The sequence below is a fragment of the Aquila chrysaetos genome, chromosome 3 (genome assembly GCF_900496995.4).
Source record: "Aquila chrysaetos chrysaetos chromosome 3, bAquChr1.4, whole genome shotgun sequence".
Classification (NCBI taxonomy): Eukaryota; Metazoa; Chordata; class Aves; order Accipitriformes; family Accipitridae; genus Aquila; species Aquila chrysaetos.
Window position 1 is genome coordinate 65,935,351 of NC_044006.1, and position 24,671 is coordinate 65,960,021.

The 24,671-nt window shown below is 39.5% G+C and overlaps 1 protein-coding gene across 6 annotated transcripts in view; it reads right to left on the reverse strand.

Annotated features, from left to right (window-relative positions):
- LOC115338740 (phosphofructokinase, platelet) overlaps positions 1-10,279 on the reverse strand; it is a 47,534-nt gene extending 37,255 nt beyond the window's left edge. For 2 of the 6 annotated variants that reach the window (XM_030007501.1, XM_041122151.1), the window contains exons 1-2: positions 9,791-10,243; positions 1,035-1,108 (exon numbers count right to left, since the gene is read on the reverse strand). In XM_030007501.1, coding sequence (XP_029863361.1) covers positions 1,035-1,108; positions 9,791-9,875 — 159 coding nt within the window. In that variant the 5' untranslated portion in view covers positions 9,876-10,243. Of the gene's footprint in view, positions 1-1,034; positions 1,109-9,790 lie in introns of all 6 variants that reach the window. The other 4 variants (XM_030007500.1, XM_030007497.1, XM_030007498.2 and 1 more) reach the window with 3 other exon arrangements.
- Between the last annotated feature and the right edge of the window lie 14,392 nt (positions 10,280-24,671).

Below are 24,671 nucleotides of genomic sequence, written 5' to 3' on the forward strand. Positions count from 1 at the left end.
TTTTGCATGCAGAAAACTAAAACCAAAGTACTTTCCTAGCACTTCTATGAATTCTAGTACTACACATTTTTATATTAAACATTAAAATTACATTTTGCTAGGAATATTGCCTACCAAGTTTTGCCCCATATCAAACGTTTATTATGATTTGTAATCATCTCAAACTTCTAAGGAGTTGTACAGGAATTCCACTGTGAACAGAATGATTTCTTGCTAAATCTATTTACTGTATTCTTTAATTCTCAAATTTTATAAAAAACTGTAAGTGTCCTTCAGGCAGAAGTCTAACTATAACTTAGTCTAGTCTTCCAGTAAGACATAGCATTTACATTAAACTTGTGTCATCATTTTTTCGTATCAAATAGTTGTTACGGAAGTTTTCAGTATTCATGCACATGCAGTCATAAGCTTCAACCACAAAATTCTGATGTCTGGACACACTACTAATGGTGCAGGTTTTTTTTGGTGGGGTCTTTTTCATTTGTTGGTTGGAGGTTTTTCAGTTACAGCTTTCTACCTATAAGCCAGGAAAGATGGCACCAGCCTGACAGTACTCTTGACCAAAAAAAAAGTTGTGTAATCTGTGAAATGAAAGTGATGGCACATCCTTATCATACCCTAGGAAAATGGACTGGGGGAAAGTCAGAGGTTTAATAATTAGTAGTTTAACTAGGTTTAGGAAGGTATTTATAATATACAATATTTGAGGCCAAGCATCTAACAAGTACACAAATACATAGCTCACTGCTAGGTGACAACCATCTCTGTCTTTCTCAGTATTTTCAAGCTTCTGGTGGTACATGAAGAATTCCATATATTTTAAAAATTACTTTTAAATGAAATAGTTTTAGCATATACCTTGTAAAAAGTACTTTCCACAAAAATAAAAAAACATGAAATAAAACATTGATATGATGAAAGGGAATGACATCTATAACATTTTTTAATTTATACTATTCACTCTCCATGAAATTTGTGCAAAAACTCAAGTATAGTCAGAAGACAAATACAGAATGAATAAAACAAAAACTAACCTCATAAACAAAATACACTTTGGCTTTTACATAGATTCCCATGCGTACTACTGCGCGCACAGCAGCATTCATACCTGGGGAAAAAAAAGCAAAATCCCATTGTTATAGGTTATCCAGTATTTTTTTATATACCATAAATTTTCAGTGTCTTCAAAAAAACAACAACAACAAAAAACCCCCAAAAAACCCAGAACATTAATTAATTCCTAAAGAAAGGCAATGATCAGCATGTATTAAAACAGAAATTTGCTTAATGACAGTGCAATCAGCCCATGAATATGAAGGGTGCAGAACTATTTGCTTTGTTATAATAATTATGTGGATGCCAGTACACGTGTTATGTGTGTTAATCGGAGAATAAATTGCTGCTGATTGTAAAACACCATTGTAAAAGTAACAGCTACTAAACCAGAAACAGAAAGTAAATTCATTTCACAATAACGATTAGTTTTCTATCTGAAATGTAAAACATTTAGCCAGTTAAAATTTAGCTTCTTCAAAGGAGAAATTACATTGTAACAGTTCTTGTTCCTGAGCTTTCCAAAGTAACACAGGCATATACACAGTATTTTCTAGGGACCACAGCCAAAGCTCCTGACATGGACAGGTGCCCACTTAAAAAGACAGATGTAGCAGTAAATTAACACAAGAAACACTGCATGGACTCATTTGACAGAAAAATGCCTAAATGCCACTTTGCTTCCCGGAATTGCAAATTCACATTGACATTCTCTACTCATAGACATCTAACAAATTATACTAATGTAAAATCTTCCATTTAAGTCCAGCAGTCAAACACGTAACCCCCTGAGCAACAGTGAAAGTTCCACTGGTCCCCTGACACGGGTCAAATGAATTTCTGTTATAACCCAACTCTTCACATATTGTGTTACCTTACTTATTATTCAGGAAGTTCCCAAAAGTAATAAACTAATTGCTTTCATACCACTTAAACAGACTCAAGAGATTATGCAAAGCATGAGGACAGAAAAAGTAGTTAGGCTACACTGAAAGAAATAGCCTCAGCACATCAGTTGAAAAGGGATGCCAGAAACATGACAATCCAAAATATTGGGCACCGATTCTCCAAATCTGTTGCACTAAATATCAAAATAGCAAAGTAGTAGGTCAGCTCTGCTATTTGACATAGGTGTTAAGTGTTCATCTATCTGGGGATATAAAAAGTCAGTAACTAGAATATATAAACCCACAACACAGTAAGCCATAAAGATCTATTCCTACAATATCCATCATTATTAGACAAAATACTGAGCTATAAAAGCTTACCTGTCTGAATAAAGAATGAGACTAAGGTTTTCTAAAGATTTATTACTTAGGAACATACCAGAAAGTCCCTGAAGTTTCCAAATGCAAAACAAAAAATTAAGTTTGCCAAAATCAAAAGTTGCTTTGTTGTTCGTATAGATGTCACTTAGCTTTAAGATTAAAATCACAAGTAACAGTGTTTTCACATCAATTCTGTATTAGGAAATAACAGCAAGAATTCTCTCAGCCAGAGTCAGCCTTGTGGCAGAGCTGGAAAATGTTCTTAAATGCCAAGACAGCTAAAAGCACAGCTTTGGACAATGAACTGCATGATGCCAAAGAAAAGCAGAGAATCTCATCTGACAAGTTGTACTGAAAAGAAAGTTAGCATGCTAAGCCTCAGATCAAAACAGATCTACTACACAGAGAAAAGTTATCTCCTCAGTGAAATGGTTTTCATAACAAAATGAACACACCCACCCACCCCACCCCCCTCACACACAATGTTCCCTGGAAAGCAGAGACAAAGACCTTTAACTTTATAAAACTTGACAGTTCTTCACAGCACTGCCATTTTCCTCAAACAGGGAAGACATAAGCACAAGCTATTCCTTTCATGGAAGTCCACAGCTTGCTTCTATCAATGCACAAGATGTGTGGGAGGGGGGTTTTTTGTTATTGTTGGTTGGTAGCAAGGTTTTTTGGTATCTTGGGTTTTGGGTTTGTTGTTTTGGTTTTTGAGGTTCAACTTTGTCACCTCTCCCATTTGGCATCTGAGAAGAAACACTGTTTCAGGTGTCTAATATATGTTCATTTACAAAGGCTCTGGTGTCTCATTCAGCAGTAGTCTCTGTATTCCAAGTGTCTAATTAGAATAAAGAAAAAGCATCTGTGATCCAAACAGGCTAAAGCAGAATAGTTTTGTCAGCAAAAGTAAATATTTAATAAAATAGGAAGAAATTAAATATAAACATTCACATGTCTACCAAAGACACATACTTGTCTTTTATCTGTTTCTTGCTCACATTTCTGCTTTATTGATCATGTATCCTAGCTTTTTATCTTTAGCATGTACCTCTTAACAAGTGTATTTTAAAGGGTAGTAACTCTGGCCTCATTACAAATGCTCCAGATCTGCCATACCTTCATTATGTATAAATTAGCCTACATTAAATGTTGATTTGACTTACTGTTCATAGTCCTTCTAAAAGAGAGTAAAATATAAGCATTTATTTCCTAAAATGACAAAATCATTAATTCTTTCCATGTGAATATATTCATAATACAGCCACATACTTTCTTAGCAAATATTTTCCAGTTTCCATGTGTCTTACATGAAAAATTGATAAAATTCATAATTTATCTGCTGCAAGAAAGGGCAAAAGCCCAGGAAAAAAAACCATAAATTAGAGACAAAAAGCATCTTCTCAGTACCATCACTGTAACTTTATAAGTTTATGCAACATACATTTTATTATTATTTGGCAATGTATACTTTATCTCTTTATACAGAAAAAGGACTTGGGTGTTTATTAGCAAGCTCCTAAAGAAGTGGCTTACATTGCAGAAGGGCTGAGGACTGAAGGATATTATAATTTGATATTTACAAAATACAGTTAAAACACTGAAGCTTTAGACTTTTACATGTTGGCTATCTAAATCCGAATACACTACTTGCGGTGATTCAAGTATGTAAATACAGATAATTTCATGAAGTCTCTGTAGAACTTGTCTAACAAAATGTTGCTGTATTTGATTATTTGTGGAGTCTTACAATAGGATTTGTGAATTACCATAATAACTATGAAATGTAATTATATGCTTATTACTGAAAAAGAGATTTACTGGGTTAAACATGGATTTAGTCCTGAATAATAAATATAGCCTGATACACATAGGATTAGAATAGCAGCTTCAAAAGAAAGCCACAAGTAAAACCAGTATTTTTTTATAACATAAGAATTATTCAAAATCTTTCTGAATTACCACTTGCTTTTGCATTAAAGCCTTTGACAGAGCAAAAGATTTATTTTGCTCTTCTGGACTCACTTACATGGCTTTACATAATGTCTGAAAATAATTTAAGAGTTGATAATTTATTGTCCTTCTTGATATTGTCTATTCAATTGTCTTTGAAAGCAATAATTTTCATAGCAGGGTTACAAACAGTACTACAGAAATCTTTAAATTATTTTAAAGGCACTCCCTTCCCCCAAAAAGAACATTCCTCTCCTGTGCCTACATCCTGTTCCACATACATATGCACCACTACAACAGAGGAGTTTGAGTAAAATTAAAACACTATTATTCTGTGTTTAAGCCAAGTTTTCCTCACTTTAGTCAGCTAGACAGGCCTTTAAATAAATAACTGTAATACTAACCATATGAATGAAAAATCAAAACTATGCATCTTGGACAAGCATCAAGAAATACTTTAGTACCACCAATTTTAAAGATAAACACTGGCCTTAATGCATGCTTAAAGACTTAGTGCATATGTTTAAGTGCTACCCTGAATAAAGTTCCATACTTAAAAGACTATATAGCAAAACAGAGAAACTAAGGAAAATGTCTAAATATTATCAAACAGAAAGAATTTATTCAAGTATAGAAATGGATGTATCAGTAATGATGTAAGAGCCTATAATCATCAAAAGGAAAGATGAGAAGAAGCAGTCAAATACAAGATCTGAACAAATGATTAAGAAAGCAATTTGGGTTTCTTCCATTTACTTTTAATTATCCAACAGGTTTCATTGCATATAATCACAATAATGATTCTGAATACCTGAAGAAAATACTGTACAATTTTTCTAAACAGTAACATAACACTCTATTAGATCAGAACATTCTACTGCTCAAATAGATACAATAGCATAACATCTAGACTACATACATATCTCCTTCTTCAAAATTAAAACAAAATCTTAAGAAACTAGTTTCAGTCATAGAATCCACTAATTATAGAAGCAATTTCTCCAAAATACTAAATGCATTGACATAGTTACACTCATCTATTAATAACTACATCCCTTAATTTTACATAAAAATTATATTTATATTATACAGATGGACACATACATATGTATTTTATATTCATGACTATACACACACTATTATTTGCTGGAAAAGGTGCCTTTTTGGGGGGCTAGAGTTTGAAAATTCCTTGTGACTGTCTTCAAATTACTTAAGTGTTAACAAATAAACTCTGTAATTTGGACAACATAAAAGGAGTGTGGGTTGTTTTGGTTTGGGGTTTTTTTGTGTGTTTGTTTCTTTTTACTTTTTTTTTTTTTTTTTAATTTATTTTATTCGTTCAGTGGCAGAATTTCTTTTTCCATCATATGCTAGCAGGACAAGATCAGTACATCTGCGCTACCATATTAAATATGTTTTGTGATGTTCCTTGGAAGCCTGTAATGCTTCAAGAGTAGCAATATGTAGATCTTTCTTCTACAGTCATGGCCTGTGGTATTCCAAAACTCTGAAATCCAAGAGGCTACAGGGTTCTTTTTAGCTGTTTCTAAATTCAGTATTTGCTGAAGGAGTGGAGTTTTTTTATTTGTTCAGTGGAAGAATTTTTTCTTCCAATATAAATTACCAGGACAAGAGCAGTACATCTGGACTACTATATTAAATATGCCTCAAAATGTTGGGAAACCTGTAGTGCTTCAAACGTAGAGACATGTAGATGTTTACTTCAGCAGTCCTGGTCTATAATATTCCAGACCATTACCATGTAATCCGTAAATCCCTCTACTTATGCTGCCTTCCACAACACTAAATCTTTGAGTTTATCTCAAAAATAACAGGTCATATTCAAAGACAATAATCTTGAGCCAGTAAATTGGGCAACAGCTCTAAGTAGCCACAAACATATAATTCCCCAACAGTACACAATCACCTTCTGTCAGAAGCTTTCAGATTACATTGTTCCTGTTGCTGAGCCATACCTATCATGGTCCTAAAATAAGCAGCCAGATTGGAGGTTGTACGAACATAAGTGACCTACGGCAGCCAAAATTGTCTGTGGCAGCCACTGGCAACCAGCCTAAAATACAACCAGTGTACTTCATGACCTGAAGCAGACCATGGCTAGAGAGTCCCACAAAGCGAAGACAGAAGCATGACTTAGTCATTAGTCCACCATTTATTAGTCCATCTTTGAACTGCAACCGCTACAGTTTAGAAATAGCCCAGAAACAGGACTAACACTTAAATTTTGAGAATCAGTTGTCGAAACTTCATTCGCCTCTCAAGGTACTTGTGATTCTGGTGGAAAGTACTTGTTTTATTTCACAATTTAACAGCTGGCTGGCTAATGTGATGGACTGCAACGTTTAGTACTTACAAACTTTAAGTGTACAAAATACACATCTTTTTTTTTCTGTGAAATAAATCACTGATAAATTCTTTAACTCCACCAAACAAAATAATATACCTGTGTTTAAAATATGGTGACTAAACCATAATAGTTCCAGTATGACATATACACATTCTCTAGTCCTTAATGTTGCATGGGTAGTAAAAAGGACAAACAAAAAAAACCTTGCAAGGAAATACCACAAATGTGGGGAAGTAATTTAAACCTTAACATGTCCTATACATAGAAAGGCTTGTGTAATTTACCTAATACTACTTCTAAATTATTAAAAAGTACAATAACAGCAAAGGCAGTAACTTCTATTTTAAAACAATTTCAAGCATATTTTGTTCTAGGCTAAGATTTACAGCCCAATCTAAATCAAGGCACCTATTGATATGAAGATTACATGTTTGCTGCAACACTAATGGGTGTTCTTTCTACTCAATTTCCTATGAGTTCAGTTTGCATTACAGATGTTCTGAAGATTTCCAGTGTCTAACAAATCTAAAAAACCCCAAAACCAAATAAAACCAAAACAAAACAAGAGACTGGAACTCTTTTTTTTTTTTTTTTTTTAATATTAGTACTTTTTTGCTTACTTCAGAGTTAGTAGTTTTTGCCTCATGTACAGTTTGCTTAAATATACATTTTCAAACAGCTCTGCAGTAATAGCAGCATATTTTCTTCTGCTTATACTTCACAACTTCACTTCTCTCCCATATTTGCCCCACAAAGGGCAAATGACCTTGACTGGGCATGACTCATTCTGCCCCTTGTTTAACCCCTAAACTAGCATGCAAACAAACAGACTTGAGTTTGCATATTTTACACATATATACTGCTACCAAGATAAAAAGGGTTATGAACCTCAAATGTGTTGTGTGACTCAGTTGAAACTATCAAGTTCTAAAATTCTTTTTTTATCCTTGTTCTTCTAAGTTAGGACAACACCACTGCCTACAAAACCTGGAAGGCATGCAGTTTACTTTCGTCTTTGTGACAACCTCACTCCTGAGACAGCAACTTTCAGAGGCTGTTACTCTTTATCCCTCCACATAAACATGCCACAGTTGCAATTTGCCAGATAATAAAGTCTAGATATTACCCATGGATTCTGCAAGTCCTTTAAATGCTTTAATTCACATAGTAGCAAGTGCAGATTAATGCTTTATAAAGAGAGATACATCTGCTGCTGCATTATATAATCTCCAGCCATGCGGAAGCAAGTAGCAGGGCTCAGCCTCTCGCTGAACACGCTACTGCTGCTTGAGGCAATGCCCCGTCACACTTTAAAATTAAAATGGCGATTTGGCGACCAGACGATTAAAACAGAGATGCCTTGATTCACAGTCCCTCCTAGAATCATTTGGCAGTGGAATTGATGACACTGAGAGCAAACTGTGGATAAAACTTGAACAAGCATAACCCCACGAGGGGCAAAAGATAAACCAACTAAGGGCGTCAGTTTGCTTCTTCTCCGGAAACTGCAACATTTTCCCCTCCTTTTGGTATCAAATCCCTTCCAGCCCTGATTAGTTTCAGGTAAACCCGGGGGCTCCCCGTTATTCCGGCGGGCAGAGGGAGGGAGGATGCTTCTCCCAGCCCAGATGACGCAAAGAGGCGGAATCTGCAGCGACTCGCAGCGGATCACGTACACACCGGCGGCGGGGAGGGAGCGCCGAGACACTGGTCCATGCAAGCTACCACCACCTCATGGACGCGCTGGGAGGGAGGGGAGGGGGGTGGGCTGCTGCCTGCAGCCGCTCGCCTCTTGGGAAATGGGACCGAAGGCCCCAGCCGCGGGGGCGGGCGGGTGCCTGCACGTCCCCCTGTAAAAAGCTGGGCAAACTGGTCATTAAGGTACCGAGCCCACGCAAAAAAGGAAAGGGAGGCTTTCCCCCGCAGTCTCTTCGCAAACGAACGCAAACGTTTCTTCTTTAAGCGAAAGTACTTTCGAGACGCTCCCGGCAAAAAAAAAAAAAAAAAAAAAAAAAAAATCGTAATTTAAGGGAAGGAGCTAAAAGCAATCATCATTAAACAACTCCCCCGGCAGAAGCAGAGCAAGAGTCCTCTCAAATAGCACGGAGCATTGCACATTTGAAATCTTTATTAACGGAAACTTCAAACTACTAATATAGATGAGTTTATCTGCTAGAAAAGGGGAAACGAAACTGTAGGAAAACGTGACTTCATGGCTAAGTATATTGCGATCAAGCCTCTTTTCTTTCCCTTCCCTTTTAATGTCTATAGGTCTTTTGTTCGCCCTGTCCTGTAGCTAGGACTCGCTCTACACTTACGAGATTCAGGAGGTGAAACACGTTTCCAACGTGCTCCTACGGGGCTAGAGAGTAAACTACGATCTGAGCGTTCTAAACCGTGGGTAGGAACGTAAAATTGTTCCTGGTGCCGAAACGAAGTGAAAAGCAGATGAGGCGAGGGCTGGCAGAGCCCCAGCAGCGCAGACAGCCTCCCACCCGCCGTGCAAGGCGGCACGACCTCCTCCCCCGCTCACATCAGCCATCCGCTCTCCCTCCTCGTTCTCCTCTCCCCACCACCTCCCGAGGGGTGAAGACATTTTTCTGGTAAAAGTTATTGGCGCGTTTCTACCCTCTTCCCTGCCAAGGCAGGCTCAGAGGAAATGTGATGGGAAAGGGAGGGAGGAGGCAGGAGGAGGGTATGTTTGCGAGCTCAAGCGCCCAGGCCGAGCAGAAGTTATTTCTCTTTTAAATGATCTTAGCAAGAGCGACAGCTCGAAGGCCAGGACGGAGAGAGGAACCCGAGAACCACGGCAATCTCGTGTGCCCCGCTCCCAGACCCCCCCCCCCCCTCTCTACTACCTCCACGTGCCCCTGCCGCCGCGGCCGCCCGCAGCCGCCCCCGAGGCAGCCCGTGCTTCCTGCTCCCTCCTCGTAGGCGCTGCTACACCCACCGGCTCCTTCCCCGGCCTCCCGCATGGGCGCCCTGCCTGCCCGGGAGGCCCTTCGCGCTCCTGCCTCCCTCCCTCCCTCATACCGTCCCCCGAGGGGCTCCCCACCGGTGCCCCAGTCCCCACCGCCCCCGCAGCGCCCCCCCCCCCCCCAATCCTCTGCCTCTCCTTTCCTTCGCTCCCGGCGTGAACGGCTACCTTGGGCATCGCCGCCGCTGGTCAGCACCCCGATGGCCTTCCCGGTGCCCGACAGGTTCTCGAAGAACTTCGGCTGGTGATCCATGGCGCTGCGGGGGCGGCACCGGCGGGCGAGACGGAGCTAGGTCGCTGAGGGAGCCCCTGGCCGCGGGGCTCTGCCCTGCTACCCGGGGTGCACGCTCCGCTGGATCAAATATTTGGCCTCTGCGGAAAAAGAACCCGAAAAAACCCGGTGTAGGCGTGTACTCGCAGACAGGTGTATTTCTATAGAAAAAATGAGGGGAGGGGGCGGCTGTGTGAGAAAGCCCGGGGGGAAGAGAGAAAAAAAAAAAAAAAAAAAAGTGAGGAGAGAGCGGAGGAGACAGGCAGCTCTCACATCGCAGCCACCCAGCCGCCCGCCTCTTCCCCGGCCGCGCCCGCCGCCGCTTCCTCTCCCCGCTCCCGCTGACAGCCCTACACGGCGCAGCCCGGCACCGCCCTCCAACGGCTCTTCAGGAGCGGCGGCTGACGGGCGGGCCAGGGGGCCAATGAGAAGGCGAGCTGCCGCCTCGAGCGGCGGCCGTTTGCGGCGGGCGGGGCGGTTACGTTCCAAGGGAGCTGGCAGGTGGGGGTGGGGGGTGGCGCGAGGCTGAGGGAGCGGGCGGCGGCGGCAGGGGAGGGGCTGCAGGTGGGGGCGGGAGTCCCTGCGGCGCCATTCCCTTCCCTTCCCTTCCTTCACCACCCCCCCCCGGCGCCTGAGGTGGGGGCGATGTGGGGAACATGGCTGGCGTCTTGGGAGGGCGGCAGCTGAGTGGGAGGGAGTTGTGTCGGCCGGAGTTAACACATCCTCTCCGCGGGAGCGACTGAGCCCCCCGTCGCGCGTGTGGAGCCGCGGGAGCGGGCTGCCCGGGCAGCCCCTTCCACGGGAGCTCTCCGCCGGCCAGAGCCTTGCTGGGGCGGCCGTCGGGGTCCCGCGTTGTGGGGCTCGGCTCTCCGTGGTGAGCCTAGGTGTGCCTTGCGCCGGTCGGGAGCGTCCGGCCCGGCCGTCCCGTGTGAGCGGTGCTGCAGGCCCGGCGGGAGGCTGGGGCTGCTGGAGTGGGAGCGCCCACCCGCCTCTGCCAGAGGCTCGAGTGGGAAGTCTGCCTCCAGCGTGTCGGGTGCTCGCTGCCCGCTCCTTGTAAGGCGGCTTGGCCTGCCCTCTCACGCTCAGCTGTTGCTCGGAAGACTCGCATCAGTGAGCGAAGAACGCGGCGCCCGCTGTGAATGCAGCGTAAGCAAAGAGAGTTTCTCGTCCGGCAGGGTTTGTGTCACAGGGTCTGGTCCAGGTCTGCCTTGCCAGGCAGGGAAGCCCAAAGGCCTAGACCTCCGTTCATTCTCTTTCTGCCTCTCTCATCCCTTCTCAGGTATGTCTTGCTGCTCTGGCATCCTGAAACCGCAGCAGATGTTCAGGTGCATGTAGGAAAAGGAAGTTACTTCCTGTAAGTATTTACAGCTTAGAGACAAAGGTTGAGTCTAAGGGACCAACAGAGGCCAAGCAGGTGAGAGAAATTACTCTAGGCAGGAATCCCAGTCTTTCTGCCTTCCCTTTTGCTCTGTTGTGCACTGATGCATTTTCTTGGGGAGTGCTTAGTACCGGTAGAGAAGCACCCTCTTAAACTTGCTGTGTTGTAACGCCGCACTGGAGTACAACAGAATAATTCTGTTGATCATAACAGTGTGCGTAGTCACAGAAACAGCTTAAGACCCCAGTTTTGTTAACTTAAGTAAATAAAGCTGAATTATCCCCCATATAGTTCTTTGCGGTACTTGGCATAAGTAAAAGCATTTGCAGAAACAGGGGCTAAGTTACTTGTGCAAAATCGTAAAGCAAGTCAGGGAGAGTCAGGAACAGCAGCAAAATGCTGACTCAAGTTTTATATTTTAATTGCTCTAATAATTATTGTTTTATTCAACGTCTTCATCACATCTTAGACTTAACTCACATTGTAAAAATACACGTGGTCATCTTGTAAACTTTCACACAGACACACGCAGAAGTACAGTCATTTGAGTAGTTCAGTCAAAATTACTCATAGATAAATGTTCGAAGAAACCACACCTGCAAATAGATATCTATACCTAGTATGTGGGCAGCTTGCGTTTGCAAATCTACTCAGAGGCTAGAATGAGTGTGTGATTTGACAACGGAAAAGACACGTTGCCAAATTGTTTGCATACCATGAACAACAGTGGTTCTACAGGGAATTTACTGTATTCTTTCCTGAATCTCAAGAGAGCTCTGAGTCATAAATTATAATAAAGGTGAACTTTTGTTACAGAAATTTATAAGTTGCCATAAAGTCCCACTCTGTTCAAAGGGTTCTGGTTTGAATTGGAATCACAGTAGTTCCTTGGAGAGTAGCTTTGCAAAAGCTAAATTAAGGTCTTTGAGTGATTTGGGGCTTGATCCAAAGTCTGTAAAATCAGTAGGAAGGCCTTTGGCTAATATGAACTATTAGGACTACTTTAAGATAGTGGACCAATGATAGTTTGTCCTCTGAGTAACACTTTTGAGGAAGCTTTGCATTGGTTGTTTGCTTTGGTACAGGTACTTAGCCATTCTTTGGAATTGGCTTACTTTGCTTTATTCAGTGTAGCTAAAGCATTCACACTTTGACTGGAGGTAGACTTGTCCCTCTTGCTTCCAAATACAGCCTTGATGCTAAGGAGCTATTATTTTCTGAAGGTTTTTTTTCTCCAATTGCCTTATGGTACATAATGAACTTAGAAGTGATGTCTTTTTTTTTCACCCTTGTCTAACTAGGAAGCTGCCTATGATTTCACTGTTTTCATCATTTATTGTAGCTACTCATCGTTCTTCAGCAGAGCTCTTGGGGAAGAATTGTATTTTGTCTGTGTCAAGTCATTAAAGTAGAGGTGGGAGGAGAGGAAAGAATGTGGAACTGTTTGTTCCTGAGGCTGTCTTGATATACTTGTATATCTTCCAGCAATACAATTGCCTATAATCCTAAAAGGAGTGAATTCTTGGCTTAAGTATTGAAGGTTGTTGGGGGAAACAGTCTTATTTAACCTTCTGGGATTTAGTTGCAATGCAGCTAGATACATGCATATAAATCATACTGACACTAAGAGAATAGGCTTTTTTGAGATATGCAAACTGATAATAAAGAAACTGCATATCTGAATAAAACCTCAGCAGGTAATTTGCACACTACATTAGGTGCTCTAATTGTCCTCTTACTGTAATACTAAATAGAATCAGTTTACATGGGATAGGGAGAGAACAGGTGGGTTTTGACTCTTTCCTGATACTGACCATTGCAGATGCTCTGCTGCATCCTTTTCCCATTGCCTGTTTGTTCCCTGTGCCATCTAGATCAAGCCATCTAGATCAAGCCTATCTGCCCACCTTTAAATCTTATCACTACCTAAGAAATCCTGACTGACCCTTTAAAAATACTTTGGATTGCTACCCACCTCAACTTACTGTGCCAGTATCATTACACATGCTGCCTTTAAACTGTAAAACAGTTCATATCATGGATGTAATGTCGCCAATGCATCCAGTATTTCATTTGGCACATCTTCCATTGAAATTAAGTTAAACTATGAAGAACAAGTCATGTCCAAAAAGAATGAGATTATTGGATAAGTTACAGAGCTGAATGAATGATTTCCAGCCAGCTGAAACTGCAGCTAGACCTTTCTTTCATATGTGGGTTCTCTGGCATCTAGTGGTACCTGAGACTATGCTTCAAGTTTGTCTGAGGCGCTTATAGGAGGCATTTCTTCTGTCCAGCTGTCGTTTTTTCATGAGACTTGTGAATCATGAAGACAATTAATTTTTGCATATTCAACTTTTTAATATTATTAAAAAACAGGCAGAGAACAGAGAATGAGATGGAAGGATTTACAGAAATTCCATCATTTTGAAATGAAACAGGCTTAGTCATGGAATGCACAGATTAGCATGAAAAGAAGGAAAGAAGAAGTCATCGAGATATCATTTCTGGGCAGATGGTGACAGTGGTTTCTCTAAGAGAACTGACTGCTTTCTTCTGTTAATACTACAACATTCCCTGGCCCTATGTGGTGCATATAAACTCTTGTACTACTTGGTCTCTCTCCTATTTGTTTTCACCCTTCAATTATGTCATTCTAACAGTAAAAATTTTGTAGTACAGGGGCTGGATTCTATGGGTTTGGGGTTTTTTCATTTCTTTCTTGCATAATGATAGTCCTAGTGACACTAACATACACAAGGCTTTCTTTATGCTAGAAATATAGGGTGTAAATGAGAGGAAATCTAGAACTAGTGTGAGATGAGATACAGGAAAATCTCCAGGAGATTTTAATAAGGGACTTGCTATTACGGTTGGATGAGGAAGGAAGGGAGATGAGAGCAATGGAAAGCTCACGCAGATTTGAGAAGGGGACATGATTGTATCCAGAATAGGTTAAGTCTTTTAATAAATATTCAAACAAGATTTTCTAATGTATTTTTCTTGTTTTCATCTCCAGTTGGTATTGATTTTGTTAGGGATAGAGCAGCAATTAACACAGCTTTGGAGAGGAATTTACTTAAGACTCTGGCCAATGCAGACATTATGGAAGAGGTGATCAAAATATTAATCTGTTATTCCCCAGTAGTCATATAAAATGCATCAAAATCATTTTCACTGTAAACATGCATAATATCCTGAGTCATTGTAATATCAGCTTTTAAAAGAGAGGGAGTTGTATCACTGGTCTGTGAATATGCCCATCTTACACATGGACAAAAATACTTAGTAACGTACTGTAGCAAGTGTAAGCTGTTTAAACTGCCCAAGTCAGCGCAAGAAGTGGGAAAGTATGTCAGCTATGAAGGATGTTTATTATTTTCAGTGAGGGATGATAGTGTAAAATGTCACCATGTTCATTGTGAAAGAAAATCACTTACTGAACATCAGCTACAACTTTAATGTTAAATGACTGTTGCTTTGAATTTGCTGTACCTGACTCATCAATTGAGAGTTTAGGTACCAATCTAAGGCTTTAATGAAATTCCCACTAAAATCAAATGGCAAGACTTTTTGATTGTACTTGAATCAGGCCATGTACAAAAGAAAAGCACAAATCTAATCCCTAAGTTTACTTAACTATAAATGTTCTATATTAAAAAAAGAAAAGAAAAAGACAATGATTTCTAGATGTTATTTCATCCACAATGTTTTTGTTTAACTCAGAATCTAAATGTAAATAATGATTAAGCAATAGCACATTAATTCCTAGCAAAAATATTTTGACTGGGAATGTTATATAACTTCAAAACCAAGAAGTATTGTTCAGCTCTTAGTACCTTTGAAGCCTCCACATTTTTATGGAGAATGTTCTATAAATAGTTATGTGAAAAATGTGTCAATGTGGTCTTTAGGCTTGATAGTTATTTCTTCCATGGTAAATTCATGTATCTTTTCTTAAGTGACATGTACAAAAATTTCTAATTTGTGCTCAGCAGGTTCATTATATGGCATTGTTTTTTCTTCCTCCTGCTGCTAGCTGCTAATTTCAGTGCTCAGTGCCACCATTGAACAAATATTATTAACATGCTGTGTATTGCTAGGTTATCTAACTTTCAAACTTTGATTCTTGGGGAAAAAAAAAAAAGTTCTAAGCCCCTAAAGATGCATATTTCTGTGGTTTGACATGACCTGGAGTCCACTTCTTAATTCCAAAGTATGTTTTTCTTGTTTTATTGGGTAGGAAAATTCATGACTGAGCTAAGCACCACCCAAAAATATTGCAGATCAAAGAGGATTTGTGTTATTGTGAAAGATATGTTGTGTCAGATATACTAGGTTTGGAATAATTGAGCCATGATAGTCATACATGTATCATAATTGCTCAGAGGTTTAAAAAACTCAGAAACAGAAAAAACTGCCTAAGACTCTTCATTAAAAGGAAACTTTGTGCTAATTAAATGGTTAATGAATCATACAATTGACTAAGTTATTTCTCCTGGTTTGGGGGAGAAGAATACTTAAGCCTTTCTTTCTCACCTAGAAGACTTCCCCAGTGAGCCGTCATTTGGCGCCACAGGATAATTTGTAAGCTTGCTGTACTATGAGCCACAAAAGGTATATGTCTGGTTGGGAAATGGGTAGGGCCATGTATACATGTTCATAGTCCGCATTAAAAGGATATAGACTAATCATGGTATTCTCAGAATGTAGTACTTCTGCAGCTTTCTCTTAACCAGTGCAAATAATCTTAAGATATCGAGGACAATTCTTACTATTTATGTGATGTGAAATATGTTTGTTTAATGCTCAGTATAAAAATATGATCAATAACCTTAGAACATTGTCTAGAACACAGAACTTTCTTGTAGATGAGTGCCCTAACTACTTGATTATTAGATGGTATTATCCTTCGTACAGTACTTCTGGATTAGTGAATCCTTGTAACAACTTCAGCAGGAGTGTCCTCATCCAGAAAAATACCCTCCTGACTGATAGGGTAGATTGTGGAGGAAGGCTTCAATGTACCTGGGCAAAATTGATCTCAGGAGTGTCACTTTCTGGTCATATGCTGTAATTGTTAGGCTATATTGTATAAAAGGTGAGCACTGTGGAATTTTACATGGAGGGCACTTCTGTTGAAGAGTAGATCATACTAAGGAGTTCTCTGAAGATTCGTTGTATCATATTCCTTATCAGAGTTTGATTGGAATAATGCTTAGTCTTTTGTTTCCGAAAAGGCATGAATGCAGGACACATCAAACTAAGTGCTTATGTGGATTGGGGCCAAATGGGCAATTTGGCCTGAAGCCGTCTCTGATTTCTTCCCTCAGCAAAACTGATGGAAATAACAGCAAGGGAAAAAATTCTGAAAGAACTAGGAGAGATAAAGAAGAATTTACGTGATTTGTGTAACTTAGGGTTGCTTAAGAAAAAAGTAACCTCTTCCCCTATTTTATGACCTTGGGGATCATTTTTATGTGGAAAAGAAAAATAACAAAAAAATCGTGTTTTTTTCCTTAAAATTATATATCCTTAATTATACTTCAAGAAATGGTACCACTAGTAACGGTCTAATCTAATATAATTCAATTGGTTTGGTAAGTGTAACTTTATTTCAGAATGTAAGCTCTGATGTTCTACAAATATCACAGTGGTGTTCCCTTCCACAAAGTCTTGAATTTTATAATCCAGAATAACATGACCGTATAATTAAGGTAATATAAATGTAGTTACACAGTTACTGATATGATGAATTAAAAATGCAGTGCCCCCAAATATTTGTATATGCAGCAGTTCTCCCAAATATGCAGCAGTTCCCATGATACTGGAGAATTTTAGTTTATGTAAAATTAAACTAATTGAAACTGTGGTTTATGTTTTGCAATCTTTACATGTTTTATAATACATGAGAGAAACAAGTGAACTTGTTCTCCATTACATGGTAAATACTCAACTTCCCACTTACTGTATGTTTCTGCATAAGTTATCGTGTTTATATTATTAATACTTATAAACAATGGATTTGATACATATTTCTCATGGGATCCTTTTCCCTTTGAGGATAAATTTCACTTTTTACAACAGAGGTTATGCATATTTTCTTTGCAGTTTTGTGGCTTGCCTGAAAATGGAAGCTCCAGCAATGCTTAAATAATCTAGGTGGTTGTGGAGACTTCAGGCAGCCATTAGTGATAGGTTGCTCAGACAGATAAAATGATACATGACTGGACTTTTTATTGTAGCTGCTATGACCCTAGTCCTTCAAAGACTCTTGTTATTCAGTGTGGTGTCTTACTGCTGGATGGAAAGAGGATTCAGTATTCAAAAGGCCTGAATCTAATAGAAACATTAATTTTGGGGGGATGTGAGATGGGGGGGAGAGCATAAATGGTCAAAATGGAATGTATTGCAGAGTGTACAAGCCATCTTTGTCTCCTCCACAAACTATCTAGGGAGTACAGTGCCACAAAGTTGTCTTTCTGCAGGACTGAGGAGACTAGAAAAGCAATTTTGGTAGTAAAGCAGATAGTGGGGCCATCACTAGAGCTTGTGTGTTAGCAGCCAGCAGTTTCTGAGAGAGATTACAAGTACTTAGAGAAAGCAATAAAATTAGGTATTTGGTCTGAAGAATTTGCACTTCAAGAAGCAGTCTTTACCTTTGATTTTTTTGTTATTGTATTCTGTTATGGTGTCATGAATAATATATAACAGCAAAGATTGTTTCTTCAAGAGGACATATTTATTTTTACTTATACTCTTTCCTGGTCAGTCAATACCTCTTATTTCCTGGCATGCGCTTGCTCTCTCACTCTTTCTTCTCCCCACTCCAGCAGTCCTTTTCATCCTTTCAGTTATTTTTCTACTGTCTATTTTCCCTTGCTCCTCCTTGCTTTCACTACTTGCAGCTTCCTTCCCATCTCTTTCTTTCTTCTTAACGCTGAAGATAAGAAGGTCAGGAGTTTTTTCACTCCCGTTGATAGTTTTAGTATGGTAGTTAACTGGTACAAATTTCATATTCTTGCTTCTAAATATTTTTTATGACATTGATTTGAGATCATGACTGATGATGAAAAATATGGAATTTTTCCATTTGTGGAATTAAAAAAAATAGCCTTTAATGACTAGCAGAGTCATTTTCATTTGCAAGAAGCCAGTCTGGATGCCTTAAGCAATGTGGTCTGGTTTCTTCCTGTGAACGGAATTAATAACATCTTCTCATTTCTCCTGGCCTGTGAAATTTAAATAGTTAGCAGAGATATATTTAATATTGATTTCTTGTAAAAATGTATATGTATGAGTCCTTTGCTCAGAGTGACACCTGAAAAAGTCTTATCTCACATTCTGTAGCACAACACCCCCACCCTCCCCAAACAAACTCAAACAAAAAACATGTTGCGTATACCAGAACCTATAGTTTAGAAATACTTGGACAGGCATAACTGAGAAGTTAAGTAACATATTAAACTGTGGAACAGAGCTGAGGAAAAAAAAACGAAAACAAAACACCAGATTGTTTTTGCTTTTATTTACAGAGTTAAGAATGTTGTAAACTTATATGGACTGTAGTATTTAAGAGTATGTGCTAGTGCTAAGAGCATATTAAATATCTGGCTTCTCACATATTTGTTTTTTTCTGGACTTGCGTTATAATTCCTTGGAATTCCTTAGAATTCTGATAAAGAAAAATTGATTTCTTGGTTGTTTATGCACGTGACCAAAGTCCTTTTATGATATGTTTGAGTAATACCATTAGGATCATTATGTGAAAATAATCGGTATGTTATGAATAAAATGAATGGTGATTGTTGTGATCAGACATAGATGGAGCACGTTTGATGTTTACAGTCGGTTATCTTAGGCTCACCATTTCCATTCCAGGAAGGCAGTGTTTCTTTGGTGTTGAATGCCTCTGCTGCTGAGACTGAATGCTTCACACAATATCTTGTCTTTAAAATATGAATGTTGTGTATTAAATAGTTGCTTTAAAAAAAAAAAAGTAAACAACTGCTGAAGGAACAATAACAACAGCTCACTGGAGACATTAAAAAGAAAACCTTTTTACCACAAAGGAGAACGAATATTCTACGTAGATTAAAAACTAACTCATTAATTAACATGATATAAGAGGTTATCTGTCATGGTATTTACTCTTTGTTATTGCTTTTGTGAGTTCAGAACTTCATCAAATTAGATTTTACTGTCAAAACCAAAGAGGCAAGCTAGCTCACATCAGCAGCTAGCTCAGTTTTGTGACATGCTGGAATGAATTCTAAAGGAGTAGACAGCAGTAGGAAAGGTCATTGGGAGTTTGGGAAATAATGTGTGGTGAGCTAGAAGGGCATCCACTGAATTCCAGGCAGGATGAGCCCCACAGAGTTGGTGGTATTTTAGCTACTTCTGGGAATCTGTGGTCTAGATCTTCTAGTCTTCCTCCCTGATACACTTGTTCATAGCCAGTCTAATTTCTCCATGAGGTCGAGATCTGCTCCTGTGAAGCTTAGTTCTGTTTTAGTGGCACAAGGTGATGCTCACCAAGCCTGAACCAGACACCTGTGGCAAAGTGCCATTTTGCTAGGTGACTGAGAGGGATAGGAGTTCCCATCCCACCCTTGAAACAATTCTGCTGCAATGCCATTGTCCTTATCTTGGGATCCACAAGTCCCTAAGGATTACACATGTACCATATATATAAAGCAAGCGGCTGCCTTAGGAAACCCTGATACTTTCCAGTATGTAGGGCCAGACTAGGGTGGATTAATGAAAGTTAAATAAGCAGAACAGAGGACAAAATTAATCACATAAGGATAAGTAAGACAGGAACAGAGACAGTGGAGATAATGTCTGCTAGGGAAAACATTTTAATGCCTTCTTAACCTTCATATTGCCACCAATAAAAATAATTTATCAACAGTCACAAAAGAATGTGAGCTGCTATGATGAATATTCACTTTTCTTACAACTTCTACCTTGGAAGTTTCCAATTCTGGACAAAGCCCAGAATTCAGTGTTAGCCCTGCTTTGAGCAGGAGGTTGAATTTAGGTCTTTTGAGGTCCCTTTCAACCTAAAGTATTCTATGATTCTATAATTCTAAATTTTACACAATTTTGTACATTACTAAGAGGATGAATGTGTGTAATACCTTCTTAGTCATATGGGTTAGAAGGCAAGTATTCATATATCTTTAAGTGCTTTTACAAATAATTTGAAAGATAAAAGCTTTGGTTACTAAAAGTATTCAGAAGCTATTGTTTTCTTCTTGTTTGCAAAGTTCATTGTATCCAAGTGCTAGTATGAAGAAGTAGCTGTAAAAAAAAAGTGGTGCAGAAAATTCTTTCCAAGACAAGCAGAAAACTACTGCTCATAGTTGTGTTCTTATACTTCTTGTCATTTGTACTTTCTTTCTGAAAATAGTTTTCTTTTATTATTGTTTCACTGGGCTTCAGTCTGTAGCTGTCACTGGACTCAATGCTTTCACAGAAAAATTTAAATAGAAATTTATTGTCAGAAGCAAATAAATAAAGTCCCCAGTCCTATACACAAGATAATTAAGTACTGCTTTGTGTCTGTAAAAGTCAGAAACATGGTTCTAGTAGTTTTCCTTAGCAGTAATGTCTAGTGCCATGAATCAAGGCCTGTGCCGCAACACTGTAGCACAGAGAAACCTCCTCTAGGACAACACAGAAAGAGGTTGGCCCCCTACTAGTGTCACAGATTTGGGGTAGTGAAGCTCTGATTTCTTTTTTATTTTTTTCTGATGAGGGAAGGTTGGCACAGGTTTCATAACATTGCTTTCACAAGTGTTATGGTACAGCCACCTTCAACCTTTTTCCCCAGGGAACTGGAAGGTCCATGTGACTGACCTCTTCCTCTGTGTCTCAGTGTAGGATGTGACAGTACTTTGGGGTATGGTATAGCATCTTGCATAAAAAGAAGAGTGTCAATTACAGGCTAAAAACATCTGAAGGAGGTTATATGCAAGGTTAGACTGCCAGCTGAGTTGCAGCTGCTCTGAAAATATTTTTGTTTTAAGAAAGAACCAATGTAGTTTTAGAAACTTGGGATCCTGAGAGGAAACTCTTACTGTGCAGCTGACCCAGGGAGTTGCATGAGTCAGTGCAAGATTGTGATTAATAAGCAGACAGGGAGCACTTCATAGTTTGAAGAGAGCCAAACCCAGGGGGGTGCCTAGATATCCAGGTTAAAGAATTGTTAGAAGCATGGAGGGGCCAAAATAACTGAAATTGCAGTCATTTTCTTTGTAATTGTTAGGGCCAGAATTTCCCCAAAAGCCATGCACGCTGGCAAGAGGCCACAGTCTGTGCTGCTGTAGATGATATGATCAAGTGATAGGATGTTGCTACAGAGTCAGGGCAGCAGTGAAAATGAAAGTGAAGATAACTTGCAGAGTAGGGCTGACAGTAGGCAGCAGACTCAGGAGCAGCAGTGCCTGACATGGTACCCTCGAGTAGCCATCAGTCAGCAAACACTTGGAGAAAGTGTAATGACTGTCCTTAATAGGAAGGACGTAATATGGGTGTTGGAGGGAGAGACAACTGACACATGTCCAGTGCAAGGTTCACATTAAAAGGGCATATGGGGAGAGATTTGTACTCTGTTCTTTATACTGCAGCTAATTCAGTTTTACAACCATTCCAGCCTTGTAATGAGTTGGCATGGTGTCACAACCCAGACTGGACAGACCAGGGAGTCGTGTTTAATTCGAAATTCCCTTGGGCTAAATTAAGGTGAAACGACACCAAAGGATCAGTTAAAGATTTTATTCATGACAGAAGCAGAACGAACTGGGGAGTTGTGGTAGTATGTGGCAGGGTTTCTCACAACAGGAACTGGCATAAGACTACTTCTGTAAGCCAGGTAACCTAAGGTAACCATATACATCAATTCAGGGAATAAGGAGATCCCTCCCGTTGAGTCACGAGATTCAGAGCAGACCCCTTTGCTTTCTAGACTCCTCCTCAGAGAAGGGCCCAGGGGCGGCTGGATCCACTCTTAGTCCCAGGCTTGGTCAATGGTTTTATGTCTTAAAGGGATGAGGTGTAGGGATTGTGGAAAAGGAAAGAGAGAGAAAAAGGAAGAGAGAAAGACTTCACTGGTCCTGGGTCCAGCGTTGGTTCAGTCAGCCGAGGCGTTCAGTTCCAGTGGTCTTGCGCACCTGGGGCTTCAGTTTGTGTCCTTTTGTCATCCTTGCCCCTCCTTCGGGCGGCCACCCGAACTCGTCAGGTTAATGAGCAGTTTGTGAGCCTTTGGGCTTGGGGGTCGTTTGTGGAGTAACTTCTCCTTCCCTGCAGAAGTGACCATTGTTTGATCTTTGTACCAGAACAGCTTATCAGAACGGGGAGCTGCGCACCCTCCAGCACGCCCTCCCCCTCCTGTTGCTGATGTCTGAGCTGATGGGCTTTTCACCTTGGCTCCTTGCTGTGCAGGGTTTCTCTTTAAGCAGAACTTGCCCTACCACAATGTTTGAGACATTAACTCTTTCCGTCTCTCACACATGGTCATGTTTGCAGCACAGGCTCCACTCTGTTGTGGGTTAGGTCTTCAAGTTAAACTTCATTTGCATGAGATAACAGGCAGTTCCTGAAAGTTATAAAATATTTCTTATTTCCTTTTTCCCTATGACAGTCAATGGAAGTTCAGTTTAATAAGATCATAGAAGGTTGAGGTAAAATGGCTGTTGTTAATACTCAGATGTATTGGCATAATAATGCTACCATAACTCAGTTTACAAATGTCTACATGTTAAGGAATAAAACTATATATATATATATTGTTTTGAACTATATTGAAGGGAACACGTTGTAAAGGTAAGGGTAGGAGAATTTAATTTTTTTTTTTATTTTCTTTTTAGTATTTAATGCCATCAGTATATATAATGTGTTTACACTGGCAATGTACATTTTATGATGGAAAGGTTGGATCCATATCCAAACTGCTGTAATATATATCAATATCTGCCTTAGAATGTGGTAGATGCAAAAGCACTTCCTCAGTTCAAAGATGTGGGAATTTTGTTTAGTAATTTATTATTTGTCTTAATTGAATTCATTCATTGAAGAAGTTTGATTCTTGTATTGATAACTGTGTGACTTCAAGGGGTTATTTTTTCTGCTGGAACACTGTCTGCACTCTCTTTGCACATTGATCTGTGACACAGGTCTCAGCTGAGTGAACAGCTTCTGATTCAGATGATGTGTGGATAAGACAGTGTAATGAATATGCCATAAAAGGTGATCAAAACCTCAAAGCTGTGTTTGTTCTTAAACTTGGTGACAAAGCTGTAGATCTAAAAGGGTTAGTACTGGTTACCTGGTTATTCTTCTTTTCTTTGTAAAAGATAAGGGTTTTTTCCCAAGCCATTTTTTAAAGGATTGCTGAGGGGATCTAGGGGATTTGGGAAAGTCATACTGAAATGAGGTGCAAGGCTGCCTGTGAAGACTTGCACCAGATTTAAAAAAAAGAAAAGTTCAAGAATGGTAAGGAAATGACACAGATATGGTATTACAAATATTTTTACCCTTTTCATCCTTGTGCAATCTAAATTAAGTATGAATATTAGAATCTTCTGCAAAGTCTCCTGATTTGTTTTAACATCTGTGTTTCTCTGAAGAGGCAGGTTGAAAACCAGTGCCTAGAAATCTCACTGCCAAAAGATGTTACGAAACACTGTTCATTCACAGTATCCCTCTTTCTCTTCTTCAAAACTGTCAGTTTCATAGATGTTATCTTCTTTTATAGGATTTCAAATAATCAGTGAGCTGTTTGGAATAACATGCCAGTATGCAGTGCTGCCAATGCCTGTTAAATACTATGTGAGCATTTAAAGGTGTTTCGCTATTTAGGGTCTTGTCTGTCTAATGGAATGCAGAGGTTTTTGTTTGTTTTGTTTGTTGTTGTGTTTTTATAGATACATAATTTACATATGGATGATCAAACTGAAATCTCAGAATTCTTCATGAATGACCTGGAAGCCTGGCAGAATGGCATTGTGGAAACAGGCATATCTTTTCACACATGAATGGCTAGTTAGCCTTGTAACTGCAGTGGTAAAAGTGCAGCAGTGCAAATGTGTGGTATGAGATGTGCATTGGAAAAGCATTAGGCTGTCAAAGGTTCATATACCTATAACTTGATGAATGTACTGTGAAATCAAGTAGTGTAACTGATATGCTCGCTTTTTAGCCTGAACACAAGATTTGGAGGGCTGTATCCATGATATCTATTTTATGAAAAATGGACCCCCCCCCTTTTTTTTTTTTTTTTTTTAATAAAACAAATAAACATGAACATATTTACATGCTGGTTTCATCCTTTTTATTAAGGCTAAATTTATTATAGTAGTTTAGAAAAAATATCTTGACAAAAATTAGTTAAGCAA